Source organism: Marmota monax, unplaced genomic scaffold (assembly GCF_021218885.2).
Source record: "Marmota monax isolate L192 unplaced genomic scaffold, Marmota_monax_Labrador192_F-V1.1 WCK01_AAM20220418_F8-fsc00223, whole genome shotgun sequence".
Taxonomy (NCBI): Eukaryota; Metazoa; Chordata; class Mammalia; order Rodentia; family Sciuridae; genus Marmota; species Marmota monax.
Genome location: NW_026692990.1, coordinates 2,249,428 through 2,271,437, shown reverse-complemented (window position 1 = coordinate 2,271,437; position 22,010 = coordinate 2,249,428). Strand labels below are relative to the sequence as shown.

General features: G+C 41.6%; 2 protein-coding genes across 18 annotated transcripts in view; one reads left to right on the top strand and one right to left on the bottom strand.

Moving 5' to 3' along the window:
* The window catches only part of Kdm5c (lysine demethylase 5C), a 34,057-nt gene that overhangs the window by 3,341 nt on the left and 8,706 nt on the right, over positions 1 to 22,010 (bottom strand). For 8 of the 16 annotated variants that reach the window (XM_058582049.1, XM_058582050.1, XM_046452637.2 and 5 more), the window contains 14 exons: positions 21,745 to 21,926; positions 20,616 to 20,774; positions 18,252 to 18,371; positions 17,961 to 18,119; positions 15,417 to 15,598; positions 15,156 to 15,318; positions 7,051 to 7,170; positions 6,747 to 6,941; positions 3,701 to 3,882; positions 3,487 to 3,611; positions 3,211 to 3,358; positions 2,543 to 2,648; positions 1,116 to 1,474; positions 393 to 531 (listed from right to left, as the gene is read on the bottom strand). In XM_058582049.1, the coding sequence (XP_058438032.1) occupies positions 393 to 531; positions 1,116 to 1,474; positions 2,543 to 2,648; positions 3,211 to 3,358; positions 3,487 to 3,611; positions 3,701 to 3,882; positions 6,747 to 6,941; positions 7,051 to 7,170; positions 15,156 to 15,318; positions 15,417 to 15,598; positions 17,961 to 18,119; positions 18,252 to 18,371; positions 20,616 to 20,774; positions 21,745 to 21,926 (2,339 nt within the window). Of the gene's footprint in view, positions 1 to 392; positions 532 to 1,115; positions 1,475 to 2,542; positions 2,649 to 3,210; positions 3,359 to 3,486; positions 3,612 to 3,700; positions 3,883 to 6,746; positions 6,942 to 7,050; positions 7,171 to 15,155; positions 15,319 to 15,416; positions 15,599 to 17,960; positions 18,120 to 18,251; positions 18,372 to 20,615; positions 20,775 to 21,744; positions 21,948 to 22,010 lie in introns of all 16 variants that reach the window. The other 8 variants (XM_046452642.2, XM_046452631.2, XM_046452641.2 and 5 more) reach the window with 3 other exon arrangements.
* Kantr (KANTR integral membrane protein) overlaps positions 1 to 22,010 on the top strand; it is a 102,680-nt gene that overhangs the window by 73,600 nt on the left and 7,070 nt on the right. The window contains exon 6 of one of the 2 annotated variants that reach the window (XR_006853443.2): positions 14,563 to 14,704. The exons of the other annotated variant lie outside the window; for it this stretch is intronic. The gene's annotated coding sequence lies outside the window, so the exon portion shown is untranslated. Of the gene's footprint in view, positions 1 to 14,562; positions 14,705 to 22,010 lie in introns of those variants that run through there. 2 annotated transcript variants of the gene reach the window in all.

Genomic DNA, 22,010 nt, shown 5'->3' with positions numbered 1-22,010 from the left:
GCTGAGAAGATGGACTGGACTCAGCCTTGAAGCAGAAAATAGGCATTGTCCTGGCTCTCTCCCAAACACCTGCATCCACTGACTGGCTTATCCCCAGTCCCAGGACCACCAGCCTCACTGTTAGCCTGTGGTTTTTCCTCTTCAACCCTCCTCCAGGTACCTACTCTGCTCCACTCCCACACTAACTGGTTCCCTGCCCTACCATCTTCATCCTAACCAGCACCTCAACTTTCTTCAGGCCAGCCTCGCGACCCTTCCTCTCACATTGTTCACCAAGCACATTTTGCCTCCTCAGTGTGCCATACAAGTTTCTGCTCTTTAGCCCACCCAACCCAGTGTTTGCAAACTCTTCTCAGCTGACAGAAAGCCTTGGATGGGGGAGTGGTCCTCACTTGGATCTCATCCACATCGGCAATCCAAGCCCGGGCCTTAGCAAGAGCCTCCTTGAGAGCTTGGATGTTGGGCAGGTGAACTGGGATGTTTTCTGCTTCACGGATTATGGCCTCGAGTGTAGCTGGTGGATGTTTCTGCCTAAAGGTAGGAAAAAAAGAGGACTCCGTCTGGTATAGCTGACCAGAAGCCCAGTCTGATAACCAGATATATCTGCACAGGCCCCTTGGGCACTTGTAATTCCTGCTATCATGTGGGCTTAATTGCTTGAGTCCTGACTATGGATGGCTGCCAGTCCCTGTTTCCTTCAGACTGCATGCACCCATGCATCTCCTTTTGCCACAACTCTTGCACCTCTGCCTGTCCACCAGTCTATCAGTCTGCTGGAAGTGCCTACACATACTGTTGGTGTGTAACCTATGGCTGCAGTCTTATCAGACTGCCCCATGTGTGTTGTCTTCCTACTAACATATGCCCAACTGCTTGTTATTTGTGCTTTTGTGTGTATACCACATAAGCCTACAGGGCTAGTCCTCTATGCATCTCTGCCTCTCTGTATATATAAATTATGTTTTAAAAAGAACAAGACAGGAAACACAAGTTAGGTGGAGAGTCCCTACACCAACACAGGAGTAAAACATCCAAGAACACCTATAGCAACCATCTTCAGGTTCTCCATGAAACTTTGAAGGATAAAGGGCATGGAGGGGAAGAGCCGGGCCTACCTGGCCTCCAGACAGAGGTGGGCCTTCTCCTCCCAGCGTTCAGCAATGGTCAGCAACTCCTGCAGCTCAGCCTGGGCCTTATCCACAGCAGGGCTAGGGGCTACATTGGCCCCAGCAACCAACAGTCCTCTCATGACAGCCAAGGTGCCCCTTCGGGCAGACGGGGCCAACGTGCGTTTTACCTCATCCAGCCATCGCGCCTGTTCCACTTGCCGCTGGAGTTGCTGGGCCTCAGGCACCTCCACTCCTAGCTGCTGCCCCCTCTCCAACAGGGACTGCAGTAGCCCTGGACTAGAGGGCTGTGAGGCCAGGGCCTCACGGGCCTCAACCTGGTAGGCCTCCACCTGTTCCAGAATACCCTACCAGGATATGGAATGAAGAATAAACTCCTCAGCTGGGCTCACTTAGAGGTTCTACCAGTACATACCCTTGCCCCACTATCTTCTTCCCCTCTAATCTTTTGGGAAAAGGGAACCTAAATGCCAGGCTCTCCTCCTCCAAGCTCTAAGACATGATTCCTAACATTGAGTACTTCTTAAGATGCCCTGGGGAATTTGTTAAAATGCACACTCCTAGGCCCCACCACTAAAGATTCTTTTTAAATTTTCTTAATGGTACAGCAGGCTACCACTGAGATATATATCTGGTCCTTTTTATTTTTTTATTTTTTAAAATATTTATTATTTATTTTTTAGTTGTAGTTGGACACAACACCTTTATTTCACTTGTTTATTTATTTATTTGTATGTGGTGCTGAGGATCGAACCCAGGGTCTCGCACATGCGAGGCGAGCGCTCTATCGCTGAGCCACAACCCCAGCCCCAAGGTCCTTTTTATTTTAAGATAGGGTTTCACTAAGTTGCCAAGGATAGCCTCAAACTTGTGATCCTCCTGCCTTAGCCTTAGTCACTGTGATTATAAGTGAGTACCACCACACCCAGTCACCCTCAGAAATTCTTAATAGAGAGTGGTCAGGAATCTGCTTCATTTCTCTTTGCAAAGGACTCTGCCCTCAGAGCAGTGAGAGACCCTCTGCCCTAAGAAATGCCACCCTACACTTAGTCCCTGTACAAACAATCATGCTCACACTAGTGTTTGCTCTCCTCTTATCCTGCTTATTCTTTACCTTTATGAACTTTGTTCAATTTTCCAGGCCCAACAAGCACTTTCGTTACCTCCTTTTCTTCTACCTCCTCCAAACAACTTTCTTTTGATTCTGCATCCTACGCTCAAACCCGTCACCTGCCCCTCAAATCCCACATTTAACAGAGAGTTACTAGACCCTTGCCTCGTGCCTATTTTCTCACACATGCAACCTACATCACCCAAATACCTTAAACTTGCTAAGGGAGCCCAAAGTGACCTGCTGCTCAGGTTCCCCAGTCCCTCTGATCCCTCAGCAGCATTCCAAGTCCACCCCTCCTCACCTTGACATCCCCAATCTGGTGCATGGCACAAGGCAGGTTGTTCATCTGGTCCAGAAAGGCCCGGAGCTCAGCCAGGGTCATCTGTAGACCAGCTACCCTGTGGGGACTATGGAGTTTCACATGTGGGGGTTTCAGGTCCAAAACCAGTCCCTTCCCTCCAGCTCTGTGCTAAGTAAAACCCAATACCTTTCCTCACCATACTTAACCACCTTGATCTCATACCTCAGGATTTCCCCAACTGCCCAGATTACAGGGAGGGTTTTAAAGTATGTTCATAGGATAAGGGAAATTAGGAGAAACAGGTCCTCTACCACTGAGCTACACACCCCAATACCTGGACTCTTCAATCCATCCCCCACTGTGTACCCAAAGATGTGTGGCTATGCTCAGATTTATGTGTCTACATCCTGTTCTAACCCAACTCTCCCATAACTTCTCCCTGCCCACAAAATTCCTCAGCCTGTCTCTCAAATCTCCTATAGGTACTGATAAAATAGACACAAGTTGCCTGGTCTCCTTACCCTTCCAGGCTACCTCATACTCTCAGGTACTTAACAACTTCCTGCTGACACACCCAGTGGTATTGAGAGTCCACCCCCTATAGCACTTCTCTTAGGCACTGGATCCTAAGCAGTCTCTCTATGCCCTAGCACCTCATGTTGCCATACCCAGCTTCCTGGCCGCTGACCAGCCCCAGAGCCTGGGACACGCAAGCTTCTGCCTCACTCAGGCAATTCTTCAGTCGTTGCAGCAGCTCACTGTTAGGAAACCTCCGCTCACGGGCCTCAGACTCTAGTGCTCTCAGTTCTTCAAGGCCTAGAGGGAGAATGAGAGCAGCAAGAAGTAGGCAGTATTGAGTAAAGGCACAGGAAGGGTGTCAGGGGTACAGTAGAAAAGGGAATAGAACTTGCCTGTGGAGTCCCTCCGACCCCCCCATCACTCACTGCGCTTCCGCCCATCCTCCACCTCCAGGGCCACTCGCACTTTGTTGGCCCAGGTGTCAAAGGACTCGGCCCGAACCTTCAGCTTATGCAGCATGGCAGGGAGCTCATCCAAGGTATACCGATACCTGGAGGAAGAAGACAAGGAAGAGCATGTCTGGCCCAGCTCTGCACCCTCCTCATTATCTCATTTCCTCCAGAAAGGTTCCATGCTCACCGCAGATACTGCCGACTACTGGAGCACTTGCAGAGGTCATTGATATGGGAAAGGCAGACAAGGCCATCTGGGCAGTCATAGCAGGCCAGGGCAGAAAGGAAGCATGTAGTCTTGCACTTGATGCATTGGCGTTCATCATCTGGGAGCAGCTCAAAAGCCTCTCGCTCAGCTTCTGTGATACCCTGGGAACATCCAACCACATGTGCTATGAACCAGGCAGGGTTGAATAAACCCCCATCTTAGCTACCACTGAGCCCCAATTTAGATTCAAATCTATGCTGATGGTCATGGAGGTCGAGAGGCCAAACTTCACAGAGCACACCTGCCTTTTATCTCAAGGCGGAAGAAATCAGATGGATCAGGGCAAAATCAATATGGGCTGAGACAGAGAGAATTTAATAGAGGAAGAAAATCAGATAAGATTCAGCTAGATACTAAGGGCCTTTTGGATGAGAGAAGGCAAGGACAGTGGTGGACCATGGCACCAGAGAGGTAGCAATGTAGAATGTATTCAAGGGAACAATCCTGGCTTAAGAGTTACTTGTGCTGACTGCTTATCAGGCAGAAGACACTGCCTGCATCTATCCAGATTACAGAAATTCAACTGCATGCCCTTGTGTCCATGTCTTAAAGATACAAGATTTCCAAAGCTAAGCCAGTGACTTCATCTGCTGCTTAGAATGAAGACAAACCAGTCTATTTCAGAAATGAAGGAAAAGCCAACTATGCTGGAGTAACTTAAAGACAAAATGCTATATATTATGGGTTATTTTAGGGATTTTAAAGAGAGATACTGATGCTAACAGTTTTGCTTATACACTTCAACAACTAACCTGTGCATAAGCTATAAGCCCACTGCAAATTATAGATACCACTGCTGTGCCACTTATTTTAGCTGTGTAATCATGAGTAAATTATTTAAACCTTTCTGGGTCTCAGTTTTCTTGTAAGATAGAGGTAACAGTACCATCCTCTTTGGATTGTTAGGAGGATTAAAAAGCAACTTCAGTGCTCCACAAATACTTATTATTATTATTGTTGTTATTATTTATTATTATTATTGTTAGCTCTAATATGTATCTCACAGGCATATCTCATTTTACTAAGGAGGAAATTAAATCTCAAGAGTCAGTAACTTGCCAACTAAGGATTTGACTGTAGTCACTTTGACTCCAAGCCAAAGAATGTTCTAATGATGAAGCCCCTATGGGCTTGGGTGTGGCTCAGCCTTGCATGTGTGAGACCCTGGGTTTGATCCTCAGCATCACATAAAAATAAATAAAATAAAGGTATTAAAAAAAGAATAGAACTTCCTTTAAAAAAAAAATAAAAAATGAAGCCACTAGGTTTTTATGGATCATGAACTACTAAGAATTGGATGCAGCCAGGCATGGTGGCAAATGCTGTAATCCTAGTGCCTCAGGAGGCTGAGGCAGGAGGATTACAAGTTCAAGGACAGACTCAGCAACTTAGTGAGACCCTGTCTCACAATAAAAAATAAAAAGGGCTGGGAATATAGCTTAGTGGGTTCAATCCACAGTATCAAATTAAACAAAACAGAATTGGATGCAAATCAAATCTTCTCCTCCCAGAAAAGTATTCAAACACACACATCATCTCTTAAGTATTCCAAGACTAGGGTGTACAGAACTCCTCTCTGAGGTGAGGGCCAAGTGTACAGAATTCCAAATGTTAGGACAGGACAGTCTATTCTCCCCATGTTGCTTTGGCTCTTTCCTATAGTATAGTATAGACTTAGGGCCATCATTTAAGAATAGGACCACAGAGAGAGAAAATGATGCCTGGAAATCCTCAGAGACTTACCAACTAATGCCATGACTGAGAGGCCCCAGACTTCCAACACTACTATAGCTGAAACTCTCCCTACATCCCATATTCACAGAAAAGTTATGAGCTTTAAAATAATAAAGTATCATCCCAAATAGGAAGCAAGGAATTTCTCAGGACCAGCATTCATTTGTAAACTTTGTTCTTTTTGGTGGTGCTGGGGCCTTATGCATGCATGCTAAGTACACACTCTACTCCTGTGCTATACCCTCAACCCTCCTCTGTAATCTCATGGAGGAGCCCCACTAAGTCAATTCCCTAAAGAGATAAGTGTGGAGCTTGAAGGTGGCAGCTGAATCTACATGGGTGGACTTTATACCTCTGTAGCAGCTTCTACTCAGCCACACACACAACTGACACATGCTTATCAGAAATGTATTAAAGTAGAAACACTTTCTACTTGGTAACACTATTTTCCTAATTAGAGTTACTAAACCACCTATGTGTAAGAAAATAGCACTTTCAAAGAAATATTCCATATTTCATTTTCTTCATGTATTAACATTACCAAAAAGAGGCTGTCTTGTTTTTTGAACCCAGGGCCTCACACTTGCCTCACACAAGTGAAACTCAGTTTGAGTTTCACAACTACCTTGCAGGTCAGGTATTTATTCCCATTTTACAGAGTAGGAAAGTGAAACTATGAGAGTTAAAGTAACCTAATAAAGTCACCCAGATACTCAGCAGTGAGGATTTCATATGCTTGCCTGTCTCACTGAGTTATTTGGATAATGATAACGAACTGCTATACAATCACCAGCTATGGGTCAGTTATTAAACATTATATCTGATCCACTGGACTATTCAAAAATATAAGTATTATTATTATTATTATTATTTTAGTTATAGATGGACACAGTATCTTTATTTTATGTATCTACTTTTACATGGTGCTGAGGATCAAACCCAGAGCCTCACATGTGCAAGGCAAGTGCTCTGCCACTGAGCCACAATCCCAGCCCATAAGCATTATTATAATTCCCATTTTTCAGATGGAAAAACTGACAGTGAAGTCAACTGACTTGTCTAAGGTTGCCAGTAAAGGGTAGAGCAGAGAATGGAGTGAGTTTTTCAATTCAGATGCATCCAGTTCTTTTCACTACACTCCAAGAGTAAGGTTACATCTCCTTGGTATGGTCCATTTCCTACAACCTCCTAGGCTAGGGTATCTAATGCTAGAGACTCTCCCACCACCCACCTTCTCCAGTAGAGCCTTCCGTAGACGCCGCTCCTCTTGCACCATGATGAACATCTCCTTATGCACAGCTGCTGCCAGGTTCAGGTCCAGCTTCTCAGGGCAGGCAGCCATCTTGCAGATGAGTTCCTCATGGGAGAAGACACAGTACCTTCGGAGCCGGCGATAGTGCTCAATGCACTGGCGCCCAGCTGGCAGCTGTGGACAGGTTCAAGTTTGAGTGTGGCCAAGTCTGAAGGCAGTGATGTCTTAGCTTCCTCACAACTTTCCTGCTTCTCATTGCCAGCCCACCACACTCCAGACTCACCCAGTCGGCAGTGCAAAAGTTGACAGCCTCAGCAAAGTTGTAGCCTTGGTTGAAGCCACTATGGTAAGCACGGGGAAAGGTGATGACAAATTCTCCTGCACACTGGTTTGTACGGACAACCTGAAAAACAAGAAAGGTGAAGACTATTGATATGGAGGTTTTCCAGTCTGCAGAAACCACTGCAGGTTCTTTAAGGAGACAAAGGAAAGCATCAGGGTACACAACCTGACAACAGAATCCTAGGCCCTTCAATTCTCAAGGGAGAACCATTAGTCTCTGCTTTTCAAGGTTCTGATCTTGACAGATGACAGAAAGATTTGAGTCCCAAACCCGCAACATACCTATCAAATTATTTCAACTTCCCTAGTAATTTTTGTAAAAATTATAAATATCACTTTTCATTAAGCTGGCCAAACTTTTTATACTAATGTTTACTTTTATTAGTCACAGACACAGTTTTAAGAGTCAAATGTGTTCTAAATGATTTGTTATAAAATCAGAAGGTCCTGCCATTCTCCCCTTCCCAGAGCCAATCACTTTCACCTCTTCTGGTTACATTGGTGTTGACCTTTAACAACCCTAAATGACATGCTTTGGACTCTGTTAAAAACAGTTTCATAGAGCTGTGGCTCAGTGGCAGAGCACTTGCCTGGCATGTGTGAGGCCCTGGGTTTAAAAAAAAAAAAAAAAAAAAAAGACAGCCTCTTTTTGCTCAATTTGCTTAACTTTCTCTGCACATACTATTAATTTAACCCCCAACTTTCTGACAAGTGTCTGAATCACCTTTCCTATTAATTTTCACCTTTCTATAACCTCTCTCATGCAGCCTTCTCATCTGATCTAGTCTGGATCAGCTGTCTTCCTGAGATCCTCATACTTCTATGACAGACCTCCTGTTTCTTAGATCCCATGACTTCCTCCTTCTTGGTTTATTCCTTTGCCATATTTGAACATTTTCTCCAATAACTTCCTGAGAAATGGAGGGAAGAAACGTTTTTTGGTGGTAATGGGGTCTATTCTTACTCTCACACTTGACTGTATATAGAATTCTTGGGTTTTTTTGCTTTTTTGTTATTGGGGATTGAACCCAGAGACAGTTTACCACTGAGCCACATCCATAGCCCTTTTTATTTATTTTCAGACAGGGTCTCACTAAGTTGCTTAGGGCTTTGGTAAATTGCTGAGGCTGGCCTTGAACTTGCCATCCTCCTGCTTCAGCAACCTGAGTCAGGATAAAAGGCATGCACCACGACATCCAGCTGTGTATAAAATTCTAAGATGAAAATCACTTTGAGGGGCTGGGGATGTGGCTCAAGCTGTAGCACGCTCGCCTGGCATGCGTGCGGCCCGGGTTCGATCCTCAGCACCACATACAAACAAAGATGTTGTGTCCGCCAAAAAAAACCTAAAAAATAAATATTAAAATTCTCTCTCTCTCTCTCCCTCTCTCCCTCACACTCTATCTTTGAAAAACAGAAAAAGAAAATCACTTTGAAGGCTTGCTCTAGTCTTCTAGATTCCAATATTGCTGTTGAAAAGTCTAAAGCTATTCTTATTTCTAATGCTTTGAATCAAACCTGATTCTGTCTCAAGAAGTTCACATGATTATTCTGTTTCCAGTGTTTGAGATGAAAATCCCCAAGATATATCTTAGTGTAGATCATTCATATACTGGATAGGCTGTTTGACTCTGAAAACTCAATTCTTCAGTTAAAGGAAATTTTCTCAAATGATTTCACCAATGATTCCATTCTCTCAGTTTCCATCTATTTTTTTCTTTTCATAATTCCCACTATTTGAATTTGAACTTCCTGGATAAATTCTCAAATTTTATCTTTCCCCATTTTTATCTTTTCATTCCATTTTCTAGGAAATCTCAACTACATTTTTTTAAAAAAAGTTTCACTTCTGCTATCAAAATTTTAAGCTCCAAGAGCTCAATATGTTTGAGTATGTTCTTTTTAATTAGTTCTTAGTATGTTCTTTTTAAATAGTATTCTGCTCTTTCAGGTTTGCAGTGCAGTACTCTCACTGTATCTGTGGGGAATACATTCCAAGACCCCTAGTAGAGGTCTGAAATCTTGGATAGTACCAAATCCTATATTTAATGCTTTTTTTCCTATACATACATACACAAATTTGATACCTTTCCTTTCCTAATAAGCACTTACCACATGCTGTGCCCATATCTTTTGCAGTCTGAGGTGTGATATTAAAAATAGCACAAATTTCTTTTTCCTTCACAGACACAAGATTTACTGTAGATCTTAGCAACCTCAGCACACAACTTTTTCAAGTTGAGAACTTTTCACATTTCACTTAAGGAAAACACTTAACAGCTTCTCTTTGGCATATCTGAATTGCTAGCTTCACTACTCTTGCACTTTGGGGCCAGTATTAAGTAAAACAAGGGCTACCTGAACACAAGCACTATTATACTTTGACAGTCAATATGATAACCAAGATAGCTATGTGACTGACAAGTGGGTAGCATATACAGCACAGATATACTGGACAAAGGAATGATCATGACCTAGGTGGGATAGAGCAGAAGATTTCAATATGCTACTCAGAATGGTATGCAATTTAAAACTTATAAACTGTTTATTTCTGGAATTTAAAATTTTTAGACTGCAGCTGACCACTGATAAATGAAACTATGGAAAGCAAAACTATGAATAAAAGGGCACTACTGTGCATGCTTATCTCTGAAGACAGTAATGAAGTTCCTTTTGCTTTTAAAGTTACTATTGCTGGGCATGGTGGTGCACACCTCTAATCTCAGGGTCTTGGGAGCCTGAGGCACGAGGATTGCAAATTCAAGGCCAGGCTCAGAAAACTTAGTGAGACCCTGTCTCAAAATTTTAAAAAATTAAAAGAACTAGGGATGTAGTTCCATGGTAAAGTGCCCTTGGGTTCAACCCCCAGTACAAACAAACCCTAAAGTTAAGTTTATTTCTCCTTTCCTGGCCTCTGTTTCTCCAAGTAGCTTTCTTCTTATTTGTCTGTTTCTATTGCATTTACTAGGGTTTCTTTAATTGACTGTTAATTTGTGGCTGCCTATTTATATTTAAGAGGAAGAGATGCTGCTGGATGTGGTGGTATATGCCTATAAACTCAGCAACTCAGGAGGCTGAAGCAGAAGAACTGCAAGTTCAAGGCCAGCCTCAACAAATGAGCAAGACCAGATCTCAAAGTAAAAAATAAAAAGGACTGGGGATATGGCTCAGTGTGGCTCAGTATCCCTGGATTAAATCCCTGGTACCAAAAAAAGAGAGAGATGAAAAAGCTCCGAGTACATAGGTGAAATCTGACAACTGTGAGTTTCAATGCTGGGTGATCTACCTGAGCCATTTTGTTTAGAAAACTCTACTTCTTTCCTCTGAGGCCAGAGAAAATCCTCACATTTTTTGCCTGTAGGAAAAAGGCCTGTCGGCATGTTCTAATGGTCAAGCAAAAGAAAATGCCTAGGAATCCCAGCTATCAGTATGCTCAAACGATAAAAATCCTATTTTCACTGTTAACCCCACCTTCAACTGCACCTAGGGGACCTCAATCCAAGGGCCCTCTGTATTAACCTCTTCAGAAATAAATCCTTGGTCTTACTTGAGTAAAGGTAGTTCACATTTCTAACAGCCCAGCATGGGAGGGGAACCCCCAGCTTTTTATTCTTTTATTTATTTTTTATTTTTTACAGTACTGGAGATTGAACCCAGGAGTACTCTACACTAAGCCACTAACCCCAGTCCTTTTAATTTTTTTTTTTAGGGGGATGGGTATCAGGGATTGAACTCAGGGGCACTCACCCACTGAGCCACATCCCCAGCCCTATTTTGTATTTGATTTAGAGACAGGGTCTCGCTGAGTTGCTTAGCGCCTCCGCTTTTGCTGAGGCTGATTCTGAACTCACGATCCTCCTGTCTCAGCCTCTGGAGCCGCTGGAATTACAGGCATGCGCTACCACATCTAACTCATTTTTGTTTTTTTATGCTGACACAGAAACTAACTTGCCCAGGCTGACCCTGAACTTGTGATCCTCCTACCTCAGCTTCTCTAGTAGCAGACACCATAGGCATATCCTACAGCACCTGGCTCACAGCTTCTCATATAGAACCAGTCCTTATTTTCATCCCATCTTTGCCTCTAGAATGTCTGGTGCCACTGACTACAAACCTTTGGGGGACTTCTGAGGTAAAAATCAGGTTGGTTCTCAGATGTTCTCAGTTCTGGCTTAAGATTCAGTTTCCTTGTCTGTTTTGTAGTTTCAGGAATTTTATTTACCATTGTATCCTCTGTTTTCATAATCTCTGTGATCTTATATCCTAAAAAAATATCCCCTTTGTGTCGTTTTACTGGAGTTTCACTAAGGAATGGAAATAGCTATGTATACTTTTATCTTTTTTTACAATAAGTCAAAACTTTTAAGATGAACATTTGATGCTAGCAAAGACACACAGTGAAATAGGTACAGTGATGCTAAGAAAATAAACTCTATTCTCCAAAAAATAATCTTGTGTGTGTGCACACACTGGGAATTGAACCCAGAGTCTCTAAGTTACTCCTACTGCATGCAAAATTGCCAATTTTTATCAAGAACCTGTTTATACCCTTCAACGATTCCTCTGATAGGATTCTAGAATAGTTCAGGATGAACTAATCCTAACAAAATTAAATCTTCCCATTCATGAACATATCACCACATTCATTTGGGGCATATATCAGTTTCTACCTCCAGTACATTTTCTTCTTCTCTGCTTAGAGGCAATTATCTGCCTCAAAGCATTTCTTGCTGTATTACTGTACTAGCTTGCCATATTGTTGTACTAGCCTCTACTATCAAACACCTGAACTATCTTCTAAAACTGCAAATCTGACAATGGCATATCTTTGCTGAGAGAGCCCCTCATTTTAACCTGTTTCTACAAACCCTTTCCTAAAACCCCAGTCTTTTTTTTTTTTTTTTTTTTTGATGTCTAAAGTTTTATTGGAACAAAAACCCCAGTCTTAAATGACCCAGTTTGTGGTTCTTTTGCAGCACCCCTCTTTATTCCATATGTTTACTGCTCTCTGTCCTGTACTCAACTGTGCATACCCAAAGGCAGTGACTGATTTATTGACCTTCAGGGTGTTGATGAGAGGCCCTGCACACAGAAAGGGCTTTAGCAATATTTGCTGAATGATCTAGTCCCAGGCTTAATTTTATAGATGTGAAAACTAAGTCCCAGAGAAGCCTTTGGTAGGAAAACCAGGAGTAGAACCTAATGCTCCTGGCTCTTCATCTCAGCATGCACCTTCATTTTGGCAATTTCACTTTACTATTTCCTTCATGGTGGCTTTAAAAAACTCTTCTCACGTTCTGTAGCTACTAAAAATGACAAATGTGAACAGCCAAAAAGTAAAAACAACCCAATATTCATTAGACAGTGAAGGGAATTATTGGGTCAGAAAGGAAATGAACTCCTGACATGGATAAACCTTAAAAACCTACTAGGTGAGAGAAGACCACTTATTTTTCTATTATCATGAATTGGCCAGAAAAGGCAAATCTAGAGACAGAAAACAGATCAATGGTTGCCTAGTCCTAAGGGCTAGAATGAAGAGTGACTACAAATGTTAATAAGGGATCTTTCTGGGATAAGAGAAATGTTCTAAAACTGGATTTTGGTGATGGCAGCACAACTGAATTGTGCACTTAAAATGGATAAATTTTATGGTATGTAAACCATAATGCAATAAACTGTTCTTTTAAAAAAATGACAATTATAAAAATTATTCTAGACTAGCACTGTCCATAAGAAATATGCTAGGCACATATGCACTTTAAAATTCTTTAGTAGCCACATTAAAAAAGTAAACAGGTAAATTAATTTCAATAATTTTATTTAATAAAGGCACAATATTATCATTTCAACATGTCAATTGTTATACAAAAGTGTGAGGTATTTTACAATCTTTGTTTCATACTAAGTCTTGAAATCCAACATAAATTATATATACTTTCAGCACATTTCAGCTGGAACTAGTCACATTTCAAATGCTTAATAGCCGCATGTGACCAGTGGCTACCAATTGGACAGTGCAGTTCTAGACCGTCAAATTTATAAAACATTAAAAAATCTATATACTGCTTATTACTACATCAAAATTTTCCCAAAAAACAAAAAACATATGGAAACATAACAAAAATGTTTACTAGGATGGAATATGGATAACCTCCTTATTTTCCACTTTTTGAAAAGGAGGACTGTTTCTTTTTTAATGAAAATAATACTTACACTGTATATCTATAAAAAGAAATGGCCTTCTCCCTCCAAAGAAGAAGGCAGGGGGGAACAGATAGCTAAAGATAGCTTTGCAGGGAGCTCCAGCTGGCTACACTGCAGCCTGCCAGTATGAGAACATGAAAATCACAGATGCCTTGGACTAGGGGGATACTGCCAAGTCCAAAGGACCTAGAGATGCTGGGAACTACCAAAATGGGGTGGGGCAGAAAGAGGGCAGAGTGGTAAAGCAGGAGCTGGCTAAAGAAGCTGGTTAGCCATTAGCAGAAAAAAAGCTATGGAGATATAAGCAAAGAGTACATGTTTAAAAGTGTGTGACAGTCTTTAAAAAAGAGCTTAGGATCAAACAGCTCCATGACCTTCTCTCTACATATGCATCTTAGCTGCCTAAATCCTTAAGAATCTTCTACTCTTACAGTTTTCCTTGGCATTGTAGACTAGAAAGAATGCTGGACTATGAATGAGAAAGAGGGAAGTCTGAGAAAATGTCAGACCCAAAGTCTACTTATGAAGTAGCAAAACTGAAAGGGTCTTTGATGATTTTTTTTTCTTTTTTAGGGGGTATGTGCTGGGGATCAAACCCAGGACTTTGCACATGCTAAGCACACATTCTACCATGGAGTCAATCTGCAGCCCTCCTTGATCATTTTGACCCCAGTAATCCTTAACTGGGGTAAAGCACAGAGGGAAAAGGAGAGTCCCTTCCAAGTGCAGGAAGGTTGCCAGAGCTGTTTTAAGATGTTGCTTCCCTTGTTCAATATCCCAATTCATGGTTAAGTATCATTAAAATGTAAAAAATTTTATCCATAGGATATACAAAATAATAACACAAGGTGAATGCAAGAAAAAAATTCAGAGAGAACCACAGACCAAGTCCAAAGCCCTACTGCAAAAGGTCCGGGATACCTCAAAAAGACTAAATATTAACAACTACCTAATATGTCCTATGTATAAGACTAAGTGGCAATAAGGCCAAGGCCAGAGGGAGTAGAAGGGAATAGGGAGTAATACCAGCACAGAGTAAGAACTAAAGCAGAGATGGAAGATATACTAATTCCTTTTTACATAGGAATGTTGATCAGTTTTGTTTGTTTGTTTGCTTTTTTAAGGTCCACACCAGAAAACTGGAAGATGCTAATCAATGCCAAAAATTCCCAGAAATATAAAGTCCCTCACAAATATGTGAAGTTGTATACCCAGCAATACATTGTTTTTTTTTTTTTTCTTTTAGGGTAAGAAAAAAATTGTCAGAGAAAGTGGATAGGCCAGGACTCTGGATTCAACTTTTGACCTGTTTAATAAGTAAAAAGATATACCCACTGCTCCAAAAAAGGTAACAATATGAAAACATGGCACAAATAGCTATTTGTCCTCTGATATTATTTCATAATAATTTGACTTACAATTTGTAGGTGGTATATGACCATCCAGTATAAAAATAACATTTCCTAGTTTTCCTTACAGCTAGATGTGGCCACGTGACTAAGTTCTAACAGGAGATAAGTTGATAGATTTGCCTTTAAAAGCAAGGAAACATTCTAGCCCTGCCACTCCTCCATTTCCCTCTTCCACTAACTGAAACACAGTTATGATAATAAGCCAGTCCTAAGGTACCCCCCTCAAACACAAGGCCTGGAGGGCTCACAATCACATTGTGTATCTACCTATTATCATGGGTCTCTACTAGAATAGTCACACCTACAACTCAATCAGGATAGAAAAGGAACGAGAGCAGGAGTAAACTCAGATGAAGACTACCACTGCCACCAAAAAGGATATCACTAAATCATTCCTACTCCTTGTTCATTTTTCCTGGACACTCACCGGCACACCATGGGACATGAGAGTGTTCGGATTCATGAGAGTGACAAGTTGGTGCAAGAGGTCAGGCTGGCTATCAAAGAGCTCAGGTGTCAGCTTCTTCATTACTTCTTCCAAATGTTCTGCTGCAAGTGAGGGTACCCCATACCAGGTCTTCGGCTCACCCCTGCTCAAGTGAAAAAGGAACACATAATGTAGTCACACCTGATGTCATACAGAGAGCCCATCCTGACTGCTTCTAAGGCTCTTCAGGGCCCCACTCACCAGTGGAGGTAGTTAATGGAGTAACTCCAGTGATCCTCAATATGCCAGCAAAAGGCTGAGAAGACCATGCCCACATAGAGCCAGGGCACCTTCATGCCAGAGATATCTGCATTGATGTGGCATAATACAGACTGCTCCAACACTGGCATCACATTCAGATTCCATCCACTCGTAGCATACTCCTGTAAGGTCAGATATTTGGGGGATCACATCTAAACATCTAAAACTGAAGTTTTCTTACCCCTCTTCCCTCAAAATGCATAAACACAAAATTTCAATTCAATTTGATCTATCCATCTACCATCTACAAGTCAAAGCCCTCTGCCAACTGATTTTCAACAAAGGCACTAAGAAACACATTGGAGAAAGAGCAGTATTTCCAATAAACATTGCTGGAAAAACTAGATATCCATATGCAAGATATGGAAGATAGATATCCCTATATATATATATATCCCTATATGGAAGATAGATATCCCTATCTTCCATCATTAATAAAAATCAACTCTAAATGGGTTAAGGCTTAAATATAAGACCTTAAAATTATGAAGTTAATAGAAGAAAACAGTGGATACACATCAGGACATTGAAACAGGCAAGGGTTTTTGGTTCCTTTACTATGCCACATAACACCCCCAAAACACAGTGAACAGAAGCAAAAGTAGACAAATGGGACTACGTCAAATTAAAAAGCTTCTGCACAGCAAAGCAATCAGCAGAGCGAAGAGACAACCTACAGAATGGGAGAAAATATTTGCAAACAATATCTGACAAGGAAGTAATATTCAGAATAAGTAAGGTAATCAAAATATTCAATACCAAAAAAATAGATAACCTGATTAAAAACTTGGAAATAGACCTTAATAGACATTTCTCAATAGATGACATACAAATGGCCAGCAGATATCTGAAAAACTGTTCAGTATTACTAATCATCAGGAGAATACACAGTGAAACCACAAAGAGATATCACTTGACCTGAGTAAGAATAACTAGTATCAAAAAGATAAAGAGGGGGGGAATATAGTTCAGCATAGAGTTTGCCTAGTATGCACAAGGGTTTGATTCTAAGCACCACAGAAAAAGAGAAAAATAAAAACAAAAGTTAGTAAGTGCTGGCAAGGATATGGAGAAAAGTAACCCCTGTACACTATTGGTAAGAATGTACATCAGTATAGCCATGTTGGAAACAGTATGGAGGGTCCTCAAAAACTTAAAAATAGAACTATCATATGATCCAGCAATCCCACTACTGGGTATATATCCAAAAGAAAGGAAATCAATATGTATGTCAAAGAGACATCTGCACTCCCATGTTTATTGCAGCACTGTTCAAAATCACCAAGAAATGGAATCCAACCTGAGTCCATCAACCAATGAAGGAACAGAGAAATTGTGGTAAATATACACAATTAAATACTATTCAAGTATAAAAAGGATGAAATCCTGTCATCTGCAGCAAATGGATGGAACTGGAGATCATTATATTAAGTGAAAGCAGCCAGGCACAGAAAGCCAAGTACCACATGATCACATTCATATTTGGAATCTTAACAAGTTCATACCTCACAGAAACTGAGAGTAAAATGGTGGTTCTAGTGAGCAGAGAAAGTAAAGGTAAGGGCAGAACTAAGAAAGGTTGTGTATCTAACTATACACTAAGTTATAGTTAGATAGATAGTAAGAAATTCTGGTATGCTACTGCATAGTAGGTTGACTATAAATAACATTTATGAGCTAAGCGTGGTGGTGCACGCCTATAATCCCAGCAGCTCAGGAGGCTGAGGCAGGAGGATTGCTAGTTCAAAGCCAACCTCAAAGCCAGCCTCAACAACAGCGTAAACAACTCAGTGAGACCCTGTCTCTAAATAAAATACAAAATAGGGCTGGGGATGTAGCTCAGTGGTCAAGCGCCCCTGAGTTCAATCCCCAGTACAAAAAAAAACCCCAACAACAATTAAGTACTATTATGTTTCAAAAAGCTAGAAGAAAGGATTTCGAATGTTGACCATAAATGAGATATTTACTCTCATTTAAACATTACACAATATATACTGTACTGAAACATCACATGGTACCCCATAAGTATATATAATTCTAATGTTTTTATATATCAGTTTTAATAATAATACATTTAATAATTTTATAAATTTTAAAACAAACATCAAAACCCTGTTCTAAACCCAAATGCCACTCTTCCCTTGAGATAGACTGGGCCCTCAATTTCCTATGCATCCAAATCGCACTCCCTGAACACTTCCTATGAATGAGCTGAGCAAATTCTTGTAACATTTGCAAGATAGGTATTATCTCCATTTCACAGCTAAGAAAATAGGTTCAGAGAGGTCAAAGAACCCATCTTGCAGCTATACACACCAGGTACTAGACTATGTTCTTTACATACAGCATTTCATCTAAATTTCACAACAACTGCATTAAGAGGCATAATCATCTCCATCTTAGAGAAATACTGAATCTTTCAGATACTAAATGACTTGCCTAAGCTACATAGCTGTCATATAACCATGGTATTTACCCACTCACCTCCTCCTCAGGGGTTAGGTGCCGCTTACTGTCACTGACAGGGAAACCACTGCCAAATTCTTTGGAATGGATGTCAGCCCCATACTCGACAGTCACATCTTCCTCAATACTATTCACTAGCCGCCAGAACTCCTTCTCTACTAGTTCTGTAGGCACCATCTGGGGAAACAGGGACAGCAGAGAACTGTGGTACGTCTTATCCTGGCCCCATTGACCCAGGAAAGGTGAGACTATCAGGAACCAATACCTATGACCCTAGCCCCAACATTATCCCAGCCCTCCATCACCTACATGCACAGGCATGTTGAAGTAGTCGGCTTTAAAGGAGTCAGCCATCTCGCCAAAGCTCTGCAGAGTGTACTCCCGGGTAGCCTGCTCAAAGCCAAAGGCTTCAGGGGGCCGTTTACACTCCTGAAACCCAAAGGAGAACATGTCACCAAATAGGCAAAGAGATAGAGAATCCTCATAAGTGGAACTGGAATATTGAGTAGAAGTAAGGGAGAGAGGTCTATACTCAAGGCCTTTGAGGCAGCTTTTACTTTATAGCTCTATTTTTTTCTCTTACCACTTGATCCTAATTCATCTTTTCCATTCCCCACATACACCCTCATTATATTTTTGTTCATATAGATCCTCCTTATTTGAAATGTCCTCTCTCTCTCTCTTTTTTTTTTTTCGTAGTGCTGAGGATTGAACCCAGGGCCTCACACATGCTGAACAGGTGCTCTACCACTGAGCTATACCCTCAACCCCTCTCACGTTTTTTTCATGACTCTTCGAAACTCAACTTCAAGCCAAATACATTGGTGCATGCCTGTCCCAGCTACTTGGGAGACTGAGGCAGAAGGATCACTTGAGCCCATGCATTCAAGAGCAGCCTGGGCAAAGTAGCAAGACTCCACCTCAAGAAGAAAAAAAAAAAAAAAAAAAAGCTAAGTAGGGTGGTGTATGCCTGTAATCCCAGTGGCTTGGGAAGCTAAGGTAGAAGGATCACAAGTTCAAAGCCAGCCTCAGCAATTTAGTGAGACCCTGTCTCAAAGTAAAAAAATAAAATAAAATAAATATGGGGATGTAGATCTGTGGTTCAGCACCCTGAGTTCAATCCTAGTACCAAGGGGAAAAAAAAGAAAAAACACAAAACCCAACTTCTGTCCCACAGCCTCCAGAAACTGTTGCCTCATAGCTATAGCCTATACTCTATTCTTTAAGACTCTACCATCTAAACCACGAGCTGTAGCTTTAATATGGTCTCCCATGCTCTTCTGCCATCATTTTTTCTTTCCAGTAAGTATGAATTCATATAGGATACTTCTAATGAAGCTTTCTTAATGGTCAGATTGGAACTTCTCAGCCTGGGAAAATGGCACTGAATATTCTAGTACCTTACTGAATGGAAAAACGAAGGCACTAGTTTCTATAGTGTCACACCCTTCACTATTCCTGTTCTGTAGACTGTCTAAGAAGACAGGACATGGGTTTGCCTTACTTGTATCTATATTCATGATTTCAGATGAGAATTGTATGCACCCCACACATCCTGCTCATGATGGAAAAATAAATGTCAGCCTGGTCCACTGGCTCATAACCACTTAAGAGAAGAGAGCCAAGTAGAGCTCACAGTCTTCCTCATTCATGACGCTATTGGTATCCAAACTTTTCCAGACAATAATCTCCACTAATACCAAGGCCGTTATGCATTGTATTGCCCTGGTCCTTTTCCATATGTGTGTGTGTGTGTACATGTCCACATCCGGTCTCTACAACCACAGCTGAGTCCCTAAGATGAGGTGAAACCACCAATGTGTGCTCTCCAGAAAACCAGAGGGAAATGTAGAAGACAAGCACCAGGAATTTGGTTGAAAGCAGGAAGCTCATGAAATGGACCTGCCAGACTTCCCAGGTCCTTGGTCTTCACTGCTGCTTCTGCTTACTGCCCCTACCTGCCCTAAGCACATTCTCTCCTATACAACTCAGCTCCCAATAATCCCCCATTCCCCAGGCTTATTGCAAATCAATCTAAAGGTCATAATAGGAGAACAACCAAATGAACATTATACCCATATAATGAAAAAAAAATTTCATACCTTGAATAAGTTTAATAAGGAAATATGATATGAAGTAACAAATGACCACATATAACAAGACCCCAAAATTGTTAAAGATAGTTACACAGAACCAACAAAAAAAAAGATGAGAAAAAAGTATATCAGACTATTAATAGTGATTATCACTAGGTGGCGATAGGTAATTTGTCTATTTTCTTAAAACAAAAAAAAAAATCAAAGAATAAAAATCTTAGAAACATGAAAAAGAAATCTATTCCTATCCTTCAAAGCTCATTCCTAACACTTTCCCTGATTACTACTCCTTATCATTCTCCTCTCTTCTCAACTGCTATACCTCAGAATTTCTTAGTGTTTGCTTATAAATCACCAAACACAATTTCTCTGTTCATGACATTTACCTAGGAACTCCCATAGAACACAAGCAAAGCTTGGGTCTCTTCTTTCTCTCTCCCCCAAAGTTCTGCTCAGACTAACCCCACCCCAGGGAACCAAATCATAAGGCTTGTGGCTGAGCTAGGAGGCTGTCCTCAGTAAGGTCAGAGGAACAAAGGACAGGATACCCTATGTGGATGGATTGGGAAAACCTTACCGCCATGACACACTTTGGGCATCGCCAGACACCTTTTGGTATCTCAGGCAGAGGAGGCAACAGGCAGAAAATGTGGTAGTTATCATCACAGCCATCACACAGCAGGAGCTTGTCATCCTCATCCCCTCGGGAACACATCCGGCATACATATGACTCAATCTGACATGGGAGGGAAGTAAAAGTCCATCAACACAAGCTCTGTCCAGCCTTCAAACTCCAGGTCCATCCACACAGAACCCTAGTCCAGAGAGCAGCTGTGAAAACCTGCTGTGCTTGCCAGCTGAATCATTCATGGCCTGTATGAGTTACTCATGTGAGGTCTAGAATTCAACTGCATGAATGTCCCATCTCCCCAAATAAGCGGGCAGAACTGTAAGAAAGGTCTTTATCATTGTCTTGAATCTTTCCATTTTTATTAATTCAGTGAACATTTACTGAATCAGCATTACACTAGACCCTATGGCACAGAAATGAGTAAGACATGGTATCTGCCTTCCAAAGGCTTACGGTACTCTAGACACCTATGTTTATAAAAACTTATGGCCAATATGGGCCATAAAAGGTACTATGGGAGCCTAGAGAAGGAAGCACTCAAAACAGCTGGAGATAAGGAAGGACAGCCTTGAGGGAGGACTTCTTTGTAAAAGTGACACTTGATACTGGATGAACCCTTCAGGCAAGTGGAAGCTTGGCAATGGAGCACAGCAGAAGGAGAAACTTCAAGGCAGAAACAACATATGCAAGTATGAAAGAGGATGGCATATTTCAGGGGAAAAAAAAACAAACACACCCTCAAATAGTTTGGTGTGGCTACAGCAGATGAATGAGGTGCGCAGTGATGGGGAATGAGGGTAGAGGTCACCAGGAACTGGATCGTGCATGATAATGAGGAGCTTAGCCTTTATCCTAAATTAATGGACAGTGAGTCTCATTCTCTGGACCCTTCCAGCACTTCATGTAGACAACACTTGATCACCCTTTCTTGTTCTTTGTTCCAAGTGAGTTGGCTTTGTTTCCCAATTAAGGGCCCACCAGACCCACTTGTCTGTTTAATGCAGTGCCATGCTGGGAAAATGCTCATTAAAGGGCCATGAAGCAGAACATGAGAAAATCAAGGCTAGGTCCTTACAAACTGAGCATTGCTGTGGTTCCTCCTCAGCCTCATGGTCATCTTGGTGCAGGGTTCTGGGCTGTGACTCAGCTCCTCCTTGCTTTCCACGTAGGTCTTGGGCGAGTTGGACTCCACCTTCATATCCCCACCTGACTCCTCCTTCACCACTACAGTGGGGGGACACTCAGGGCCTTCCTTATCTAGCAGAAAGAAAAGTGGCTCTAAACATAGGTCTGAGACATGTAGGGCCCTACCTCCTCCCCCAAGGTGAGACCATCCCTCGC